The sequence below is a fragment of the Lampetra planeri genome, chromosome 37 (genome assembly GCF_965212315.1).
Source record: "Lampetra planeri chromosome 37, kcLamPlan1.2.h2, whole genome shotgun sequence".
Classification (NCBI taxonomy): domain Eukaryota; kingdom Metazoa; phylum Chordata; class Hyperoartia; order Petromyzontiformes; family Petromyzontidae; genus Lampetra; species Lampetra planeri.
Genome location: NC_136143.1, coordinates 2,275,809 through 2,295,247, shown reverse-complemented (window position 1 = coordinate 2,295,247; position 19,439 = coordinate 2,275,809). Strand labels below are relative to the sequence as shown.

The following is a 19,439-nucleotide window of genomic DNA, read 5'->3' as shown; positions in this document are numbered from 1 at the left end:
AATGGGCGGGGCTAGAGATGAAATCTGCAAGTAAATGTAAGATCGGAGAGCTGAGCCATACCCACGATGACGAAGCTGTGGGGGTGGGCATTGTATTGTGAGAGATTAGCATGTCAATGTGAGAAATTTGCATGTAAATGTAAAATCGGAGAGAGCTCGGCAAGAGCCACCGCCACATGGAGGAAAACGAGAACTGTGGTTGTGTTCGTGAATGTCGAATATAACATAGGCAGGTAGGAAGGGAACATCACAGCCAGTTATGACCTAAACTGGTTAATAACGTCCTTCCAATGATTGCTCAGTTTGTGCCCATCTTCTCGGTTGAAATTGTGTCTGTGTTTTTATATCTGGATGGCTTCATTTGATGGTAGCCCGAAAGTTTGCAGAGTACGTTGGTCTCGGAAAAAAACAATATCGTGCGAGCCCACTGCGTTATACTCAAAACATTTGTAAATGTTCTACACTTCATGGCAAACTTAAATTACATCATTATCAACATTTTCCCTTCTACTACTACTGATTTAAAATAATTTAGACATACATTGTATCACACAAATAAACTTTTATCAAACAAAAAAATTCTAAAGCAACTCATTATGCATAAAAAATATTAAAGGAGCGCCCCACGGTTTTATTTTTTAGTTAAAATGTCCAAAAATATTCTGATCAGCTGGTGACGGCTGAAAATCAATTATTTTTTACTTTTTAGTGCACTTTAAAATAAAACCGTTGGTTTAAAAAAAAGTATTTTTAAGGAGTTTATTAGTACATTGATATGACAACTCAGAGCGGTTGCTGGTTCAAACGCGATGACGTCACCAGATATGACGCGCAAGACGTCACAACGAATGTGTGCCCCTATTGCTGAAGCACACAAATCATAACGTCCGGACTTCCCGATTGATCTGATCATCATTGACCGGGCTATATTTTTACATTTCAGCTCTCTAGCCCTTCTAGAAAATTTAACGTACAGTGTATCACATACGACAGTCTATATACGATATCATACTGTGTTGTATGCCCATGATTTCATACATTTTTATATATTTGTTTAAATCACACATTTAATTCAATATTCATCATCAGCCCGTTCAGTCCACTTCCTCTCCAAGCCGCTACCTCTCCAGATCCTGCGATATTAATAATCCACTCAGCACCAGCACACGGGACTATTTAATCGCTCCGTCTCTTCGATGGATGTCCTCTCGGACGCAATCCATCCCTTCATACAAATAACGTTGATGCCGATTCTGCGATAGCAGTGGCGCACAAAATAAACAAACACCCCATTAGTCAATAACAATGCCGTTAAAATATTTATGTAAAACAATGAATAACTGGCGACGTTTCGGGCATCGGCCCCTGTTTCCATCACAAATATCCTTGAATACGTTATGACGACACAATCGCAACACGTTTTTATCTCCCCTAGGTAAAATGGCGGCGCGTTTAACACATGCGCGTGACGTCACGGCCCATCTAACTCTCGCATTGGTCAACGTGCGCCCGAGTGGGCGGGTAATGAATGATACCAGACTTGGGGGCGGGGGGTGTGGACGACGCAGCGTGATGCCGCGCGGCGATTGGTTGATTGCCGGGGAACCTACGTCACCTCCTGTCACGTGGCGCGGGGATTTGGCGGGAGGTGTCTGGTGGCGTCTGGTGGCGGGAAAGCGGTCGTCGGTTCGCGGAGTTTCGCGTTCAACAAAAAGAGTGGAGGAGTAATAAGCTGCGGGACAGAGGAGACGACGAGGAGGGGGGGTCGCAGCAGAGGCGTTCGACGGAGACGTTGGTGCAACAAAGTGAACAATGATCGGCCACGGCGGCTACACGAAGTTCGGGATCACGGACGGGGCCGTGGCGGTGAGACTGGGGAGGGAGGGAGGGGGGGAGAGGCGCTTCGGCTGCTATCACTGGCACCGCTGCTCGGTTGACGCACTACGGTGGCAAGATGTGCAAAAGCACAATTGTACAATATCGAAAGTAAAGTTGTAAATGATAAATACTCAACGCGTCGGTCGATTACTGCCTTAAACAAGCAAAATAAATATTAAAGGTGACGTTTCGGGCAGTGGATCTTTTTCATAGCACCGTGACGAGTTGTATTGATATCAATATGGGTGGCAAAAACGGCTTCGGCCTCGACGGCACGACTACTCTACAATTACTGCTGCGACACGTGCTACAACGTGTACGCATATGTAAACACTTGTACACGCGTGTAGACTGCTGTTCTAGCACACGCACTAATACGCCAGTAAAAAGAAAAGCACGACTACAATGTTAAATCCACATGTTAACATATATTAATGCACAATACACTGCACACACGTGTACATATCTATACACATCACCTTTGTCAGTCTGCGGCTGGATCAGAGTCCTACCCCCGTTCGTGTGGTTGGTTCCCTGTGCTTGCTTTGTGAGAGCATAGACTGGAGCATAGAAGTACAGTCCGACAATTAACTTCGCTGTACTGCTCCCTCGACTGCTGCACCGCGTAGCCTCCCGTAGCAAGCAGCCGGCCGCAGCTTCCAAGCACTGAGCCAGGCACACAACTGCTGAGCTTCTCTCTAATCTGTTGGGATCGGGCTCATTCCGGCTGATTAGGTCCCAAATCACATGCTAAGTACACATCACGTGCGAATTTATCATACGTAACTTACACATTAGTACATTCTAACACACACAAATCCAGCGATTATTATCTGAACCGGTACTGCACCCTCTCCCATTATCAATCCGTACTGACAGTGCGATGAAGTATGGTTAAACACACCCCCCCCCCCCATCCATGACCGACATTGCTTGGGGAAGCCTTCATCCAGCAGTGGATTTACAGAGGTCCGTAAATGATTATTCGTCTAAAACTGAGCGTAAAGTTACACAAACAGTACAGTGTATAGAATGGTTAAACAGAACCCAGTGTTTGTATCTATGACTGTGGGCCTTCATCCAGCAGTGGAGAGAGATGTACAGACCGCGGCATGCTGCACATCCCTGTCACGTCCCTGTGTGTCGATCCACTGCTGGATGAGAGAGGGGGGGGAGGGGAGAACCCCGAGTGACGTTTCAGCATCGCGGCCCAGCGAAGGCGCGAAAACGAACCCGCGAAACCCTTTAATGTGTTCACGCCGCTAATTAAAAACAACGGAAACATTTTTGCGCCAATTGTAATCATCGGCCTTACGACAAGAGCGATAACGTATTGCGCAGATCGACGCTGTTGCTGATTGTTCGGGGTGTTGAGGCGGAGTTGAGCGAACAAACGAGGCCCTGTGCAGGCCGCGTGGCCTGTGGCGCGTATTGCTAAATTCCCCGAACGCGCTCCACTGCTGGATGAGAGAGCCTCGCCAAGTCGTTTCGGGGGGGAAGGGGAGCGGTAGTGAAGTCGGTTAGCGCTACGAACCCCGCCACCCGAGTTCGATTCCCGCTCGCGGCCAACAACACCAGTGACGATTATCCCGTAGGTCCACTCAGCCTCAAATGAGGACCTGGTGGGGTTGTGTAAACATCGCCACTGGGGAGACAAAGGCGGTCGGGCGTGGTGCTGGCCACTCCCATTGTGTACCTTGCCGACCTTCATAGGTGCTACTACTCGCTAACAGCACTTGCCCAACAGTATGTTAAAGGCTATACGGGGATCTTTGACCATACTTCGCGCGAGTTGGTAGAGTGATCTCGAGTTAAATTGGCGCCATTATCATCATATGACCATACTTCACCACGCTGGTCATTTCGGGTTGGGGTTTAGAGGGAAGCGCCCTGAGGTAGAGCAGTTTCAGGTATCTACTCGCCACTGATGTTAGACGTGGCCGGGAATCGAACTCGTATGGCTGAGGTCACAGGGCAGTTTGCAACACTCCTGTTCTGCCCTTGCCAACAATATACACTGCAAAAAAATCGGTGTAAGTAAAAAAAACACGATACAACCACGCATGCCAACCACACTCCATTATCAACGTGCCCTGGTGCAGCACTACAGCCTGAAATACTCCCAATGAATAGACTACTCTCCTGCCATGAGAGTGTGAAATTTCCACCATTGGCTCGTTGCACCCAATAGACTAATAGAGTGTCCAGTTCCCCCCCCCCCCATCTTCTTCCTTCTCTTCGCCTGGCACCTGGGTTTGGTGCAATTTTACTGCCTGCACAAACTTCAATAGCTGTACCACTTGGGTGGAGGTCTGTTGTGTGTGTGTGTAGCGGTAGTGTGGTGGCTACCTCGCTGCACGACGGAGCTGGTGACATGAGTTTGATTCCCACTCATGGCCAACATTGGTGACGAATATCTGAACCTACTCTGGGCCTCCCCTAGATCGACGCTGCTTCAAATGAGTGCTTGGTGCGATGTCTAAACATCGCCACTAGGCCCAGTAAAATGCTGGCCACCCACCTCGTGTTTCTCTTATAGGTGCTCACGAACAGCACTTGCCCTAACAGTCTGTTAAGGCTAAAACGGGGGAACTTTATATTTGCAACGATGCTAATGTAATTGTGTGGTCACGGTTGGATTGCGTTGTGTGCATTTCTTTGCGTTTTTTTTTTCCAGCAAATCGTGGAAGGGAAAAACCCCATTAGGCCGGTGGTGCAGGTTCTGGTGAGTGCCAAACAGATGATACACAACAGCAGCTGCATGTTACACTCCTACGACAGCAGGACTCCAAAACATTTTGGTAAAAAGCAAGATTTTCAATGGACACGCTTTTATTTGCACTCGCAAAATACATTATTTTGACCCCAGAATCAATCACATTTGATGTGCTGAATAAAAGTGGGTGGCGTCCTTTCGATATGTTCAATTTTCTTTGTGAAGGCCACCCCACTTGTTTTGTGCACATCAAATGTGATTAATTATGGGGTCAAAATAAAAGTGTGGGCATTGAAAAGCTTGCATTTTACCTACATTTTTGTTATGACTCTGTAGAGATGGCAATGATGGCTTTTGCCTGTCAACCCTTGTCCATACAATAAATGAAAGCATGGGCATTGCTATATAACAACAGCTTACGTAATGAAAGGTTGACAGCACACATCACGGCTATTACAATTAGAATAACGGTCATGCCGATTGCAAAGTCATGAAATTAAATTTAGAACAACACGATACGTATAATGCATTTAATTGTAGTATTTGTGATCATTAAGTACCGTACAGTATAAAAGACGGTAAGACACACTGCAACGCTATAACAATGCACGCATATGGACAACAGTGCCTATCGCGAGACCGTATTCAACGTGCACAGATTTAGCACTTTATTTTAAATCATTTATATCAACAATTATAATTAGAAATGTTAAAAAAAATATGGAGAACATTCCGGCATTTCATTGTAAAACCTGTTCACGGCTCTCACCTGCTCGCTCACCTTCAGCATATTACCAAGCAAACGATAATACTATTAAGATTTAAACTATATAATTGTTTTAGCAATAGTAGTAATATTCTTTGGGTCTTTCGCTAAAGTCACGTAGATAGGATTCAGAGAAAATAACAGAGAACAAGAAATTATTATTTTCTTTGAACCTATCTACGTGACTTTACCGAAAGACCCAAAGAATATGAATTCCTGCAGTCACGAAAGCTTTAAGTCAAGAATAGTAATTATTGTAATTGGTGGTCTCGCATTAAGAGGGTACAACAGCGGCCGCTACGGCGCCATGACGAGTGGCGATGTAAGCGCTCCTTTCATTGGGTCAGAGGCTCCCCAACAGCCGCTCTGATAGGACGAGGCGACTGCCATCGTAGCTGGGGGCGACCATTCGAGATTTCAAAAAGGGGGGGTAAAAGGAACGAGGATTATTGATTTAAATTAAGTAAAAAACCCGAATAGCACAGGATCGGCGGAACCTGGACCGTTTTTTTAAATGAAACCTTGAATTGTCACGCGATGTGCGTCTGCGTTTACAATTTCAGCTTGTTAGGCTTTGTAGATCCGAAGATATTAAGCGTCAAAGATTCCAAAGAATATAAACAGACACACGGCAAGTTCAATGAAAGTGTAATAAAAACTGTGGTGATTGGAGATCGCGTAGCAAATCCTGAAATCCACGGAGCACCATTGCGCAGATTCATGCCATAATTCGCAAAGGAAAACGAGCACCGATGTGTGTGGCGGATCACAGGAGGAATTCTCCACTTCCGCAAGAGATCCAGAAATACATTTTTTGTGAATTTTCTGTCAGTTGTGGAATTTTGGGAATCCTGCTGGTACTGAATATGCATCGCACCGAGCACTGAAAATAATTTAGATATTTGTTTTTAAAAATCTTCATTATATAAAGTGCCTTTCTTATTGAAATATCCCAAAGTGTCGTACATTAAAAAACTACTCAGAAGTAAAGATAAAATCCATTTAAAATGCAGTAAAAGCCAATAATAATTACAACTATACTCGCAGTATACAACGAATGAAGAATTAACTTCCATGAAAGCCAGTAATAGTAATACTTACACTCACAGAACACTCAATTTTCCCATCACAGATTTGAACTTTCGCGCCAAATAGAGATATATAGATCCCCGATTGCGCCCCTGTGTGGCTTGACCATCCACGGTTGACACGAGATGCCCTGTATGCTTCATAAAAATGATGTACGAGTTATATTTAACACAATAGAAATATTAATCATATTTGACATAAAAAATACTGTTTCATATTTGGGGTAATGTAGCGTAACATAAAACAAAAGTAGGGGTGGGTGTCGTATTATGAACCGTGACCCAAACCACATTTTTCCCCATCTGCCTTTGAGTTTGCAGATCACGGAATTTCCGATTACTGCTATGTTCAGGAATGTAATTCCCGCAATGGGCAAAGTTTGGGTGTTTAGATGGAATCCGATTGAAATAGAAAAATCCTACAATAATTAGTGACAATGACTACACTTGAAGTATAGATAGAATGGAGATCACGCTTCGATAAAAGTCAGTAATAATTACAATCACAATTTAGATGAAATCTGTGCTCATGTTGCAATTGCTCGAACTAAACTGTTCACAGAAGCAATACAAATAAAACAATACAAAAGAGATGATAAAACAAAGTCGTTAATCGATTCTTGAGTTGGATCGTGACCCCAGATTGCGACCCCGGATCGCAAGCCTGGATTGTGACCGTTTATTAAATCTCTGGGAGATCGAACCGTCACCAGCCATGCCACGTTTTTTTTGGGCGTAGCAATCATTGTCCGACGCTCCAGCGAAATAAATCTGCTTTGCAGGATATACACGAATTACAAAACAGATTCTTGCACACAAAATGTAATAACCGATGTTAATTCAATTTGCTTACTCCACGTTCAAAATCCACGCACAGTGAACTGCATATTATTGAAACAACGCACACAAGGCATTAACATTGTTGGAGTGCATTCCGTGACCAGATCGACTCATGTGAAGGTGAGAGGTGACGAAGGCTTGGGGAAGGCCTTCTTTCAGCAGTGGATTGAGCATGACCGATGACGCTACTGCGTGACTGCTGTGGCGATGTGGGTTGCAGGCTCTCAAGCCGGTGCCCAACACGCAGGGCAACACTGTTGAGCGCTATCGCGTGCTCATCAGCGACGGGGTCCACTCCCACTCGTGTGCGTAACCACGTCAAAGAGTACACACATCACGCACGACCGTCACGCACACAGCCAGCACACACCCTTCACACATATGACACACACCCATCATACACATGACACATATCAAACACATCCATCACAGACGTTGCACACATCACTCTCACACACCCATCGCGCACGGCCGTCACACAAACACCCATCACACACCCATCACGCACACAGCCAGTACACACCCATCACAGATGTCACTCTCACACACCCATCACAGACATCACTCTCACACACCCATCACACACACGTCCGTCATGCACCGCCCACCACACACCCATCACAAAACAAACACAAATATCCCCCGCATAGTCTGAACAGACTGTTGGGGCAAGTGCTGTTAGCGAGTAGGACCTATGAAGGCCGGCACAGCATACGAGGAGGGTGGGTGGCCAGCACCACGGCAGGCCCATAACACACACCCACCGACAACAACATTCTCCGTCAAGGAAATGTACACGTGCACAGCTCTGTGTCAATCCACAGCTTGGAGGGCATGCCCACGCTGTGCTGTTCATGGGGGGTTGTTTGACCATACATACATACATACCCCTGTGTTGTGAGTTGTGCTGCATCTCAACCACGGTACCCCCCCCCCCCCCCCCCCGCTTTTTGTGCCTGACTACAGCCGTCATGTTGGCGACACAGCTGAACCCGCTGGTGGTGCAGGGCAAGGTGAAGACCCACACGCTGTGCCGACTGAACAAGTTCATCCTCAACGACATGAAGGATGGCAGGCGAGTGGCCCCTTGCTCACTCGCTCACTCGACTGCGTGCGCCACGATGACGACCCCGTGACCTCTTTCGACGCTTTCCAAAAAGACGAGGGTTTGTGTGCGTCAGTGCCAACCGGTCCGTGTCTGTCCCATCTGTAACGCGGAGTCACGATAACTGGTGACGATTATTCCAGTGTGAACAAAACAAAAAACTTTTTTAAACATTCTATCAGCTCAAACTTGATTTCAAGCTTTCGTGACTGCAGGAATTACTCTTTTGTTCTTTCGGTAAAGTCACGTAGAAATAAATGAAATGAATGTGTCTATGTTGTGTGTCTCTCTGTGTGTCTGTTGTCTCTCTCTGCTTGTGCGTCTGTGTGTGTCCGTGTCTGTGTTTTGTCTCTCTCTCAAATTTAGTTCTACATGATGACGGTTGCTTGTGTTGCAATCGAAACGTCGTAATTCTATTATGTATAAAATAAAATAAATTATTTCTACGTGACTTTACCGAAAGAACCAAAGAGTAATTCTATCAGCTGCATGGCCTTCTGAGAATGTATAATGTCTGCAACATTGATTGAAAACAATCAAACTCTGGACCGGTTTCGACATTCGGTTCTCGCAAGCAGTCCGGCTTCTTTGAACCAATGCTGGTGAACTGCCAGATGTTTTATGGCAGGGACTCTGTGTGATAGATATGGGTCTTAGTTTGACACAAAACTACCGTGCATGTGTATGTATGTTGAACTTCTTTTTCACCGTACGTAGCCAACCGTGCTAACCAGTTGCTACATACAGTGAGGATTCTGCCCACCCATGTTGACTACCAGACTGACTTGCTTCCTCTCTGGAGGAGTCAAGGGCACGTGACCTGAAGCGGTGTCTTGATTGGAGGAGTTAAGGACACGTGGCCGGAAGTGGGGGCGCCGTCCTTGATAGAGCAATGTGCGGGGCCGGGGCCAATGGATTAAGGGGGAGCGCGTGGGGGATTCGGGGATCGTTCGGGAATCAAGAGAGTTAACAGGCGCGCACATCGTGAGCAGCCTAGACCAAGTTAGCCACACTTAGCAACAGAACCCGGTGTACAGTGAATTGTCTAATAAACGCGTTGCCTCCTACAACGGTGTGTGTGCACCTCAGTCGACATACACTACACATGTATTAATATACCCGTTTTAGAACTGCATCGGGATAGGGACTGGCAAAAGGTCACTGGGCTCCACTTCCCTACTCGCATAGGGGGGGGCGACGATCAGGAGCGTGGTGCAGAGGGTGGGTGGGACGCTTCTTGACGTCGTCGCCGGTGGTGTTGCCACCGCGATTCCCCCGCAGGAGAGTGGTCGTCGTTATGGAGATGGACGTCGTGATGTCGGCCGAGGAGGTGGGCGGGAAGATCGGGAACGCCCAGCCCTACACGGACGGAGGCGGCAAGGCGCAGCAAGGTGACGCAGAAATCCGCACTCCCCGCAGCCTCGTGCCACTGGTGATGGTGACTTTGCACGTTGCCGTGACCGGGAGCAGTCTGTCGGTTTACCTCTGCCCAAGTTTGACTTTCTATTGATTGTAGACACAGAGTTGGTTGCGGCTGGGAGAGGTCGATGAGCTGTGAAGCTTTTGTTCACAGGTGTCCAGCCCAAGTTGGGGTTGGCGTTGGGTGGAACATTACAGAGGCAGTTACGTAGATAAAATAAACAATTGAACCTCATTTGTACACAGACTCGATCATACACACTCATACACATACAGATTCGTACACATGAACCTTATGGTGGTACCCCGGGGTACCATAGTACCCCAGCTCTCGCATCATGTCCGTGATGCAGTCAGTTTTTGTCTGTTGATGGTCGGCGATGCGGCAATCGACTCATCTCGACGAGCTGTACACGATGCACTATGGTGCGTACGAGCGTTCTCAGTGCAGTCGTCCTCGCTGCGTTTCGACATCGTGGAGTAGCACTGATTTCGGATTGATTGCTACCCCAGTCGCGGAGTTAAGGACACCCCTGGAAAAAATAGTGTCCCAGAAATAACATTTAATTGCCTACTCACTAGTGCTCAGACTCACTCATACTCCGACTCACTTGTACACAGACTCACTAATATCCAGACTTCCTCATACATACTCACTCATATATAGACTCACTGGTACAATAACTTGGACAATCCAACAGCATAATGTACAAAAAAATGATGGCAATAGTTACAAACGATGGTAGAAAAGGTTACATTCCTCTTGTAGATTTACAGCTGTAAAATCATAGTGGCAAATGAAAAGCGGTCCTTAATTTATCACCCCTCGAGAAAGATGGCAATGATGTATGTATGTTGAACTTCTGTCGCACCGTACATAGCCAACCAGGCTAATCGGAGGTGCAGGAGAAGGACAACAAACAAAACACAAAAAGCAGATTATGATGGGCTGACTTAACTAGTAGGGGCGATCAGTAGTGCCCTCTGTACATTTTAGTTATAAGCAGCGTCCCAGGGAATTTGGAAACTGGCCTCGTTCTGCATGAAGTCACTGCAGACTGTGAAATGTAATGCGTAATCCTCCTGTGAGCGATGCTTACTGCACAGCTTGAGTTTGCGTGACGAAATAAGCGCAATAGTCGCAGTGAAGGAGCCCGTCTCTTGGACCGTACCAGCCTTTAATGGGCGCTTGATAACCACGTCACATACCCAGGCAGTCTGTCAGAGGCTTACGCAGGAGAGCTTTGCCTTTGTACTGTTCATAATACAAAGACGGTCCCGCGGTGGCGAGATGTTAACTCTCCCGTCTGGTATGCAGGAGGTCATTGGTTCCATCCCGACCCTGATGCCTGGTGTATATTAGGAGTTTGCGGTGTCTCTTTTTTCTCCACATTTAGAAACATGCGTTTACAGTATTTGGCCGCTATAAATTTCTACATGCCGAGCCACTTCGATGAGCTGTCATTTGTGGCCAAGTTGCTTCTGAAAAAAAGCTATATAGCTCAGTGGGCCTTACATGGTAAAAATGATCATTGTTCATAGTTTAGTCTCAGTTGTCATTTACGAAGTGCTAAATCGTGCTTAAAGAATCAGTAATTCGCAACAGTGCCGTCTCGTCATCGCGCTGTGTTGGTTAAATTCATGTCTCGAGGGCTCTGTTGTTTTAGAGTTTGTTCGGTCGGGCATCGCGCCTTGCGACGGGGCCCACGTTCTGGAAAGCGTGGTAAGCGCACTTGTCCAGTCGGGCCCGTGTAGCCACAAGATCAAAGACAAAAATTCTGCCGTATAGCCTTGCAGACACTGACGGAGCCAGTGGGGGCGGGGGGCGGGGGTGGCACGTGCCCCCCCAATGATCCGATCAAAATCCCTAATTTCGATCGGATCAATGGGATTTATTAGTAATAAATCGGCATTTTGGACCCCCACTACCACTGTGTAGCATATTATTATGTGCCAGGGACTCTATGAGATGATAGGACAATAGTCTGAGTCTATAATTGGCAATAAGTAACGGCAAAGCGGTTATAAGTAACTCACAGAATTGTGCGCAGTTGCGTATACAGTACATGACTTCCCTGAAGGCATTCACCTTCAGCGAGCGCGATGCTGATCACACACGGTTCGAATTTGACCCTCAATCAATGGCTGCACCATCGCCGCACGCATCGAATAAAAAGCAAGGGACAAGTCCTTACTTACTAACAACTATAATTTTTCTTTGCTGGAGGGTTTGCCCCCCCCCCCTACCTAGAAATCCTGGCTCCGCCATTGCTTGCAGACTTTGCGGCAGTGCGCGAGGGGCTAGGTGGCCAGCACCACGCTCCGGCGCCTTTGTCTCCCCAGTGGCGATGTTTTTTTACACACCACACCAGGTACTCATTTGATGCTGAGCCGACCTAGGGGATGCCTAGGACCAGTTCAGATAATCGTCACTGGTGTTGGCCGTGAGCGGGAATTGAACTCGGTCGCCGGGTTTGTAGCGCTGCGTGCTAACAACTGCGCCACCGCTCCCCACAACCTCGGAGCAGCAGCAGATCTCAGCTGCTCAAAAAGAAAAGGCTTTATCCTCTGGCAATAATACAGAAGATTTTATAATGTTCAATCACTAAATAAATAGGCATGAAGTCCGTGGTTAAACATTAAAACAAATATGCTTTGATGATAATGTATGCACTGTTTTTGAAACTGATTGGCCTTCACCAGAGACCGCTTCCTTTGTATTGCCTTGTCTCACCGTTGCTATAGATGAAATAATGCCAAAAAGCATACAGCCTTGTGGGAACTGTCACATGCCTCGTGCCTGCCCTTAATAGGCGCTCGCTAACAACAACATGTTTCCCCAAACAGTCTGCTCAGGATATACCGGTGATCGTTGTTTGTTTGTGTGTCCCACAGGTAACCCGACGGTGGCGGCAAATGGTGGGGCAGGCGCGGGAGGTGGAGGAGGGTACCTTGGAGGCGGTGGTGGCGGTGGTGGCTTTGGTGGTGGCGGTGGTGGTTTTGGTGGTGGCGGGGGGGGACCTATGGTTAAGGCAGCGAGCGTCGGCTCCTCCGCGTACCACTCCGCTCCGCCCACAACTCCTGGCGGCTCGGCCGTCCGTGCGGTGCCCATCTCCAGCCTCAACCCTTACCAGAACAAGTGCGTCATCGGTCGGCTCGCACAACAACGGCGTACCTTTTCCGGTTAAAAAAAATTCTAATTATATAAATAATTGCCACCCAGTTTAGGAATGCCCGCCTTGATCATTCACTCGCAGCATTCCATCGGCCTGTTGAAGCCATCCACTGGCTCACTCCTTGGCCTCAACGTGAACATTGGCAATCCAGCTGTTTGCTGTACGAAACGTGTTAATTGTGTGTTCGTCTATTCCATTCCTGTGTATTGCAGCAATGTGTTCAGGAGCTAGATAGATAACCGACATCAGGGTCTGCAGGCCATGACGAGAGGGCTCCAGGAGAGAGAGAGGAGAGAGCATTTGTGTAGTTTTGCTGTTCCTCTTCCGTTTAAGGAGCGCAGACTAAGTGGTTTCATGCACGGGTCCATAGTTAGGATTAGATGGCCACAATCGCACTACTGTAGCTTGTGACTTTAATTTTCCATTCATGAAGGAGATGTGCGCATCGGCCCACTGAAGTTATAAGCTAAACAATGAAGTATTATTTGATCAGTTAAGACCCACTGAGCTATATAACTTTTTTTCAAAAGCGACCAGTTATCATAAATTATAGCTCAACGAAGTGGCTTATCACGTAGAAATTTATAGCAGCCAAATACTCTAAACGCACGTGAATTCTAAATAAGGAGGGAAAAACCGGAGGACCTGGAGAAAAATAGACGTGACCATGGAGCCCTAGTGGACATACAAACTCCAAATACACAGCAGGCGTCAGGATCGGGATGGAACCCCACGACCTCCTGCATACCAGGCGAGGTAGTTAACATCTCGCCACCTTGATGCCCCTAGGTGGACGATCCGTGCGCGCGTCACCAACAAGCAGAGTATCCGCACTTGGAACAACTCGCGCGGGGAGGGGAAGCTGTTCTCCATGGACCTGACGGATGAGAGTGTGAGTTGGAGCCGAAATTATTTTGAAATTATTTTATTTAACTTTGGTTACGTTTTTGTGCCATTTGCACACTTTCTTTTGTAGTGCAGTTGTTTTTGCTCCGATTTCTGTTCTGCTTCATTTGCTCCACTTAGTTTTTATGTTGATTGCCTTTGTCATCATGATGACCCCCTGGGGTCATTTTGGCAAATGGACTCGTCCTTGTCTGTTGAGCTCTCACCAAGTCAACTTTGCAAACAGCCGCAGAACCACCCACCACGTGACATGGTTGTTTTTGTGCCGATTTCTCTTCTCTTCGATGCCGTTCTCACCCCCGTCACCCTGTGTGATCGGGAGTTGACTGCGTTGCGTTTGCTGCGTTCCACCCGCAGGGAGAGATCAGAGCCACTGCCTTCAAGGAGCAGTGCGACAAATTCTTCCCGATCATCCAGGTCAACCAGGTACGACACCCACGGTGCCAAGGCTCCGGTGGTCAACCTACAAACCCCCCGCCCTGCCCCCACCGTTCGTCGTCGTCGTTTTAACGCGTCCGCGTTTGTCCCGTACAGGTTTACTACATCTCGCGGGGGTCGCTGAAAACAGCCAACAAACAGTACACGTCCATCAAGAACGACTACGAGATGACGTTCAATAATGACACCACTGTGGTGCCGTGCCCCGATGCCCCTGAGCTGCCCATGGTGCAGTTTGACTTCCAGCCCATCGCGTCCCTCCAGGACCGCAACAAGGACTCCATCCTGGGTGAGCGATGCGGAGAGAGCGAGAGAGAGAGAGGGTGGACGTGAGAGAAGGGGGTCGTTTGACGTACCACCCGCTCCGATTCTGTGAATTGTCCCGCAATTTGATTTGTGTTATCAATTCTTTTTTCCCCCTCTCAGAAGTGTTTCTTTCTGCCCAATATTTGGAGACCCAAACCAGAAGCAACATTTTTTTTTTCGCAACTCTGCAATCGCATTTTATGTTGACAGCCGCCCCATCGGCTAATCTTGTACATTACGAGACAAAACACCCATGCATAAATTCAGCTCTTGCGAATGAAAACTCTGTTGATCAAATTAATATTACTCAATCGTGATTTGAAGCTTTCGTGACTGCAGAAATCCATACTTTGGTTCGTTCGGTAAAGTCACGTAGGTAGAAAAAAAAAATAGATCACGACTTTTCGATCGCCACAAGCAACTGTCTTCAGGTGGGAGTGAGAAACAGGCTGCTGAAACAAGTCCTCATATATAGAGAGCTGAGAGGGGGGGTGCCGCATCGGGCAAGAGGGTGGCGGCTGGAGCTTGTGCTGAGGAGGTGGCCATTGTATTGTGAGAGATTAGCATGTCAATGTGTATTGACGGTATATCAGCCACTAGGGGGATATAGCGCAGCGGGAGACACACAGACAGAGAGAGACACATAGAGACACACACCTAGAGAGACACAGAGACACACCCACACACAGAGACACACACAAAGTGACACACAACAACATCACAGCCAGTTATAGTCTGCTAAAAAACGAGAGCCATCACCACATCAAGGGAAAGGGGGCAACGTTGGCTTTGTTAGTGACACATTTAGCCCGTTGAAGTAAAGACATTTAACTTGGTAATGTAACTCGGAGAGTCGGAAAAAACTGCTGACAATAGCAGGTAGGATGGAGACATCAACAACCAGTTCAAGCTTTACCTAGTTAATAACGTCCTTCCAATGATTGCTCACTTCGTACCCATCTTCTCGGTTGAAATTGTGTCTGTGTTTATATATCTGAATGGCTTCATGGACAAATCTTTAATGGTAGCCCGAAGGTTTGCAGAGTACCTTGGTCTCGGAAATAAGGACTTGTTTCAGCAGCCTGTTTCTCACTCCCACCGGAAGTCGATTGCTTGTGTGGCGATCGAAACGTCGTGATCTATTTTTTTTTTCTACTACCGATGTGACTTTACCGAAATAATCAAAGCATATTCATATTACTGTTTAGCTGAGTGGGTGGGTAAGTGCTGCCTCCCAGTGTGTGGATAAGAGAGCCACTCTAAAAGATATCAGAACTCATTCTTCGATATCCGCTTATGCGGCAGGGAGGTGGGGAAAGGTGGGGGGGAACGTTGTGTAATTTGCGTGACTTTTGGGCTCATGCGCGTAGACGTGCTGGGCGTGTGCACGAGCTTCGAGGACCCCACCAAGATCACCATCAAATCGACCAACCGCGAGGTCAGCAAGCGCAACATCCAGGTCGTCGACGCCAGCTGCAAGACGGTCAACGTGACCCTGTGGGGCAACGAGGTGAGTGTCATCGTCGTCGTTTTTATTCTGGGTATCGATAGGGTCGTTGAAATCCGTTGCTTTGTGTTACCGGTAAACCAGTAAAAACTGGTTTGTGGCAAATATAGAAATGTCTAGAGCAGATGTCGGCAACCAAAATAACAAGAAGAGCACTTTCTTTGAATTTGGAAAGTGGGGAGCTGCCACTGGGTTAACGCTGAGCAGACGAATTGGCCTCCAGATGGCGCCGGTTGGACTCCCATCTACCAGTGTGGCAGTTGAGATGACTTGGTACGATTTTCTTAAATTCCCAACGCCTCCCCCATCCCGTGCGGTGTGTCGCTGGTGCAGGCGGAGACGTTTAACGGCGCTAATCAGCCCGTGCTGGCCATGAAGGGCGTGCGCCTCTCCGACTTTGGAGGCCGCTCCCTCTCGCTCATCAGCTCCAGCCTCATGGTGGTCAACCCCGACATCCCCGAGGCCTACAAGCTGCGCAGCTGGTAACCCCCCCCCCACTCCTTCCCATAACCAGACGTCTTACACTAAACAGACCCTAATACTAACCCTAACCAGACCTATAACCATAATCACACCTTAAGCCTAACCGTAACTAGACCAATAACTCCTAACCCAGACCCCAAACTCCTAACTGCGACCAGACCCCAAACTCCCAACCCTAACCAGACCCCTAACTCCTCACTGCAACTTAACCCTACTCTCCACCATATCCTGAGTGCAAGTAAGAGCCCCGACACTTAGCCCGAACAACAGTCTTAATCTAAGCATTGGCAAAGCTGCTAGTGTCTTATTGTGAGCCAAGAATCAGCATCATCAGCCACGATTTATCCACAGCTGGATGAATGCCTCCCCAATACGCCGCCATGAAATGAGTGCCACTCTGTTACCAAGTCAACAGTGGTTGCCCTAGGGAGAGACTTGCTTCTGTCACAGGAATGTGGAATTTCCACCACTGGCTCAGGCCTGTGAACATGAGATGTAGGTCGCCTCAATGTTTACATGAGCAGATTATTCTGTGAAAGTAGTGCACAAGCACAAATAACAAAAACACTCAACACGTTCATCAATAACACTGCGGCCTTGATATAAGAAATATAAAATAGGCAACGTTTAGGGGCCGGTGGCCCTTCTTCGGGGCATGTAGAGAGAGAGAGCTTGGATAATAAGAATTTTGAGACTGCCCTTAACACCATGGGGCCTGATGAGAATTACGTTCTAACATTTTTCTGATGAACAGTTTTAAATAGGAATATTGATTGTTACAAAGTAGTAGCTCTTGACTAACAGACAACCCTTACACAAACAAAAAAGTTGTACTCATATTAAAAATAAAGTAATATCATATTTCTGATGCATTGCATTCTGTGTAGAACTACGATAGCGAAGATCATTTAAACCATTATTGTATTATGTTTAACTTCTTTTGCACCATACGTAGTCAACCATGCTAATCAGAGGTGCAGGGGAAGGACAACAAACTTAACAATAAAAGCAGTTATAAAGAAATTAGTTTTCAATCTAGATAATATAAAAGTGCACAGCTCCAGTGGCTTCCTAATATCAGAAGGGCGTTCCAGACGGCCGCAGAAGCGCACCGGAAATCATGCGACGCAGTGACCATCTTTATTCGATGGCTAGCCAAAATCCGATTCTGCTGCGAGGATAACCGGAGTTTGCTGTGATGGTTTATGCTTCTTGACAAGATCAGCAAGGATAATGAGCTTAAATCGCTTTGTGATACACTTGTAGTGAGTCCAACTGAGTCGTAGACGTTATCTTGGGAGCAACACTATTTATTCACTATGGGAACCTCATTTGCCAGTAAAAATATGATAATTGGTTCTTTACCCTTCTATCTGGCAACAAAACTGACACCTTTTTTACAAGGAGTCATGTTTGCATAGACCGCAATACCTGCAGTCATAATACAAACAAAAGAACATAACTCTGATAATGTGCACTGTCCTTGAAGTTGATTGGTCCACACCCGAGACAGCTTTCCTTAGAGCCTAGTCTCACATGGGTTGGACCAGATGACGCCAAAAGGCGCACAACTCAAAGACAATGCACCATCAGAGTATGAGAGCTCGGGGCAAGCATCTACACTATGGGAACCTCATTTGCCAGTAAAAATATGATAATTGGTTCTTTACCCTTCTATCTGGCAACAAAACTGACACCTTTTTACAAGGAGTCATGTTTGCATAGACCGCAATACCTGCAGTCATAATACAAACAAAAGAACATAACTCTGATAATGTGCACTGTCCTTGAAGTTGATTGGTCCACACCCGAGACAGCTTTCCTTAGAGCCTAGTCTCACATGGGTTGGACCAGATGACGCCAAAAGGCGCACAACTCAAAGACAATGCACCATCAGAGTATGAGAGCTCGGGGCAAGCATCTACACTATGGGAACCTCATTTGCCAGTAAAAATATGATAATTGGTTCTTTACCCTTCTATCTGGCAACAAAACTGACACCTTTTTACAAGGAGTCATGTTTGCATAGACCGCAATACCTCCAGTCATAATACAAACAAAAGAACATAACTCTGATAATGTGCACTGTCCTTGAAGTTGATTGGTCCATTATCAGAGTTATGTTCTTTTGTTTGTATTATGACTGCAGGTATTGCGGTCTATGCAAACATGACTCCTTGTAAAAAGGTGTCAGTTTTGTTGCCAGATAGAAGGATAAAGAACCAATTATCACTATTTATTCACATAACAGTACGTAACATAACACAACCTGCGCTCGGGTCTCGAATGCCCATCTCACCACGCTACGACAGCACTAGACGAGGTTCGCTATCCCGGTCCGGACCACAAGCTGGGTCCCGGACCGTGTGGCTGGAGGCTTCTTCTCCCCAACGTGGATCTTCCAACACTTGAAGAACCCCGAGCTCCTCACGGAGCTCTCATTATATGCTCCCGGGCTGAGCTGGCTCCGCCCCTAGCCCCGCCCACATTCCAGGCTTCTCAAGCTCCTTCTCGAATGTTCCCGAGAGCTCTTAGGGACCACGTGACCGCCCCACGGCCCCCGTCCACCGGTGGCCCCCCTCCAGTATCGTCCGGTCATGTGACAACAGGTCAGCCAGAGTATCATGCCCCAGAGTAACCCCGGCTGGCTCACGCTCGCTCTCGCTCCCTCACCGGGAGCCGACACCGCACACTGCTCGTGGTGCCTTCGCGCTAACCAGCGCTCACCCAACCACCGCCAGAGTTGGTACTGCAGCCTGCAACCCGGGCTGCCCGCAATGACAATATTACCGGCCGTGACTTCGCAAGTCC

General features: G+C 47.3%; 1 protein-coding gene across 1 annotated transcript in view; it reads left to right on the top strand.

The window, feature by feature from the left end:
* Positions 1–1,592: 1,592 nt before the first annotated feature.
* Positions 1,593–19,439, top strand: part of RPA1 (replication protein A1) — a 31,611-nt gene continuing 13,764 nt past the window's right edge. The window contains exons 1-11 of the mRNA XM_078611682.1: positions 1,593–1,866; positions 4,556–4,603; positions 7,509–7,593; positions 8,255–8,363; positions 9,675–9,784; positions 12,708–12,951; positions 13,778–13,880; positions 14,252–14,320; positions 14,429–14,621; positions 16,009–16,148; positions 16,479–16,627. Coding sequence (XP_078467808.1) covers positions 1,813–1,866; positions 4,556–4,603; positions 7,509–7,593; positions 8,255–8,363; positions 9,675–9,784; positions 12,708–12,951; positions 13,778–13,880; positions 14,252–14,320; positions 14,429–14,621; positions 16,009–16,148; positions 16,479–16,627 — 1,304 coding nt within the window. The 5' untranslated portion in view covers positions 1,593–1,812. The remainder of the gene's footprint in view (positions 1,867–4,555; positions 4,604–7,508; positions 7,594–8,254; positions 8,364–9,674; positions 9,785–12,707; positions 12,952–13,777; positions 13,881–14,251; positions 14,321–14,428; positions 14,622–16,008; positions 16,149–16,478; positions 16,628–19,439) is intronic.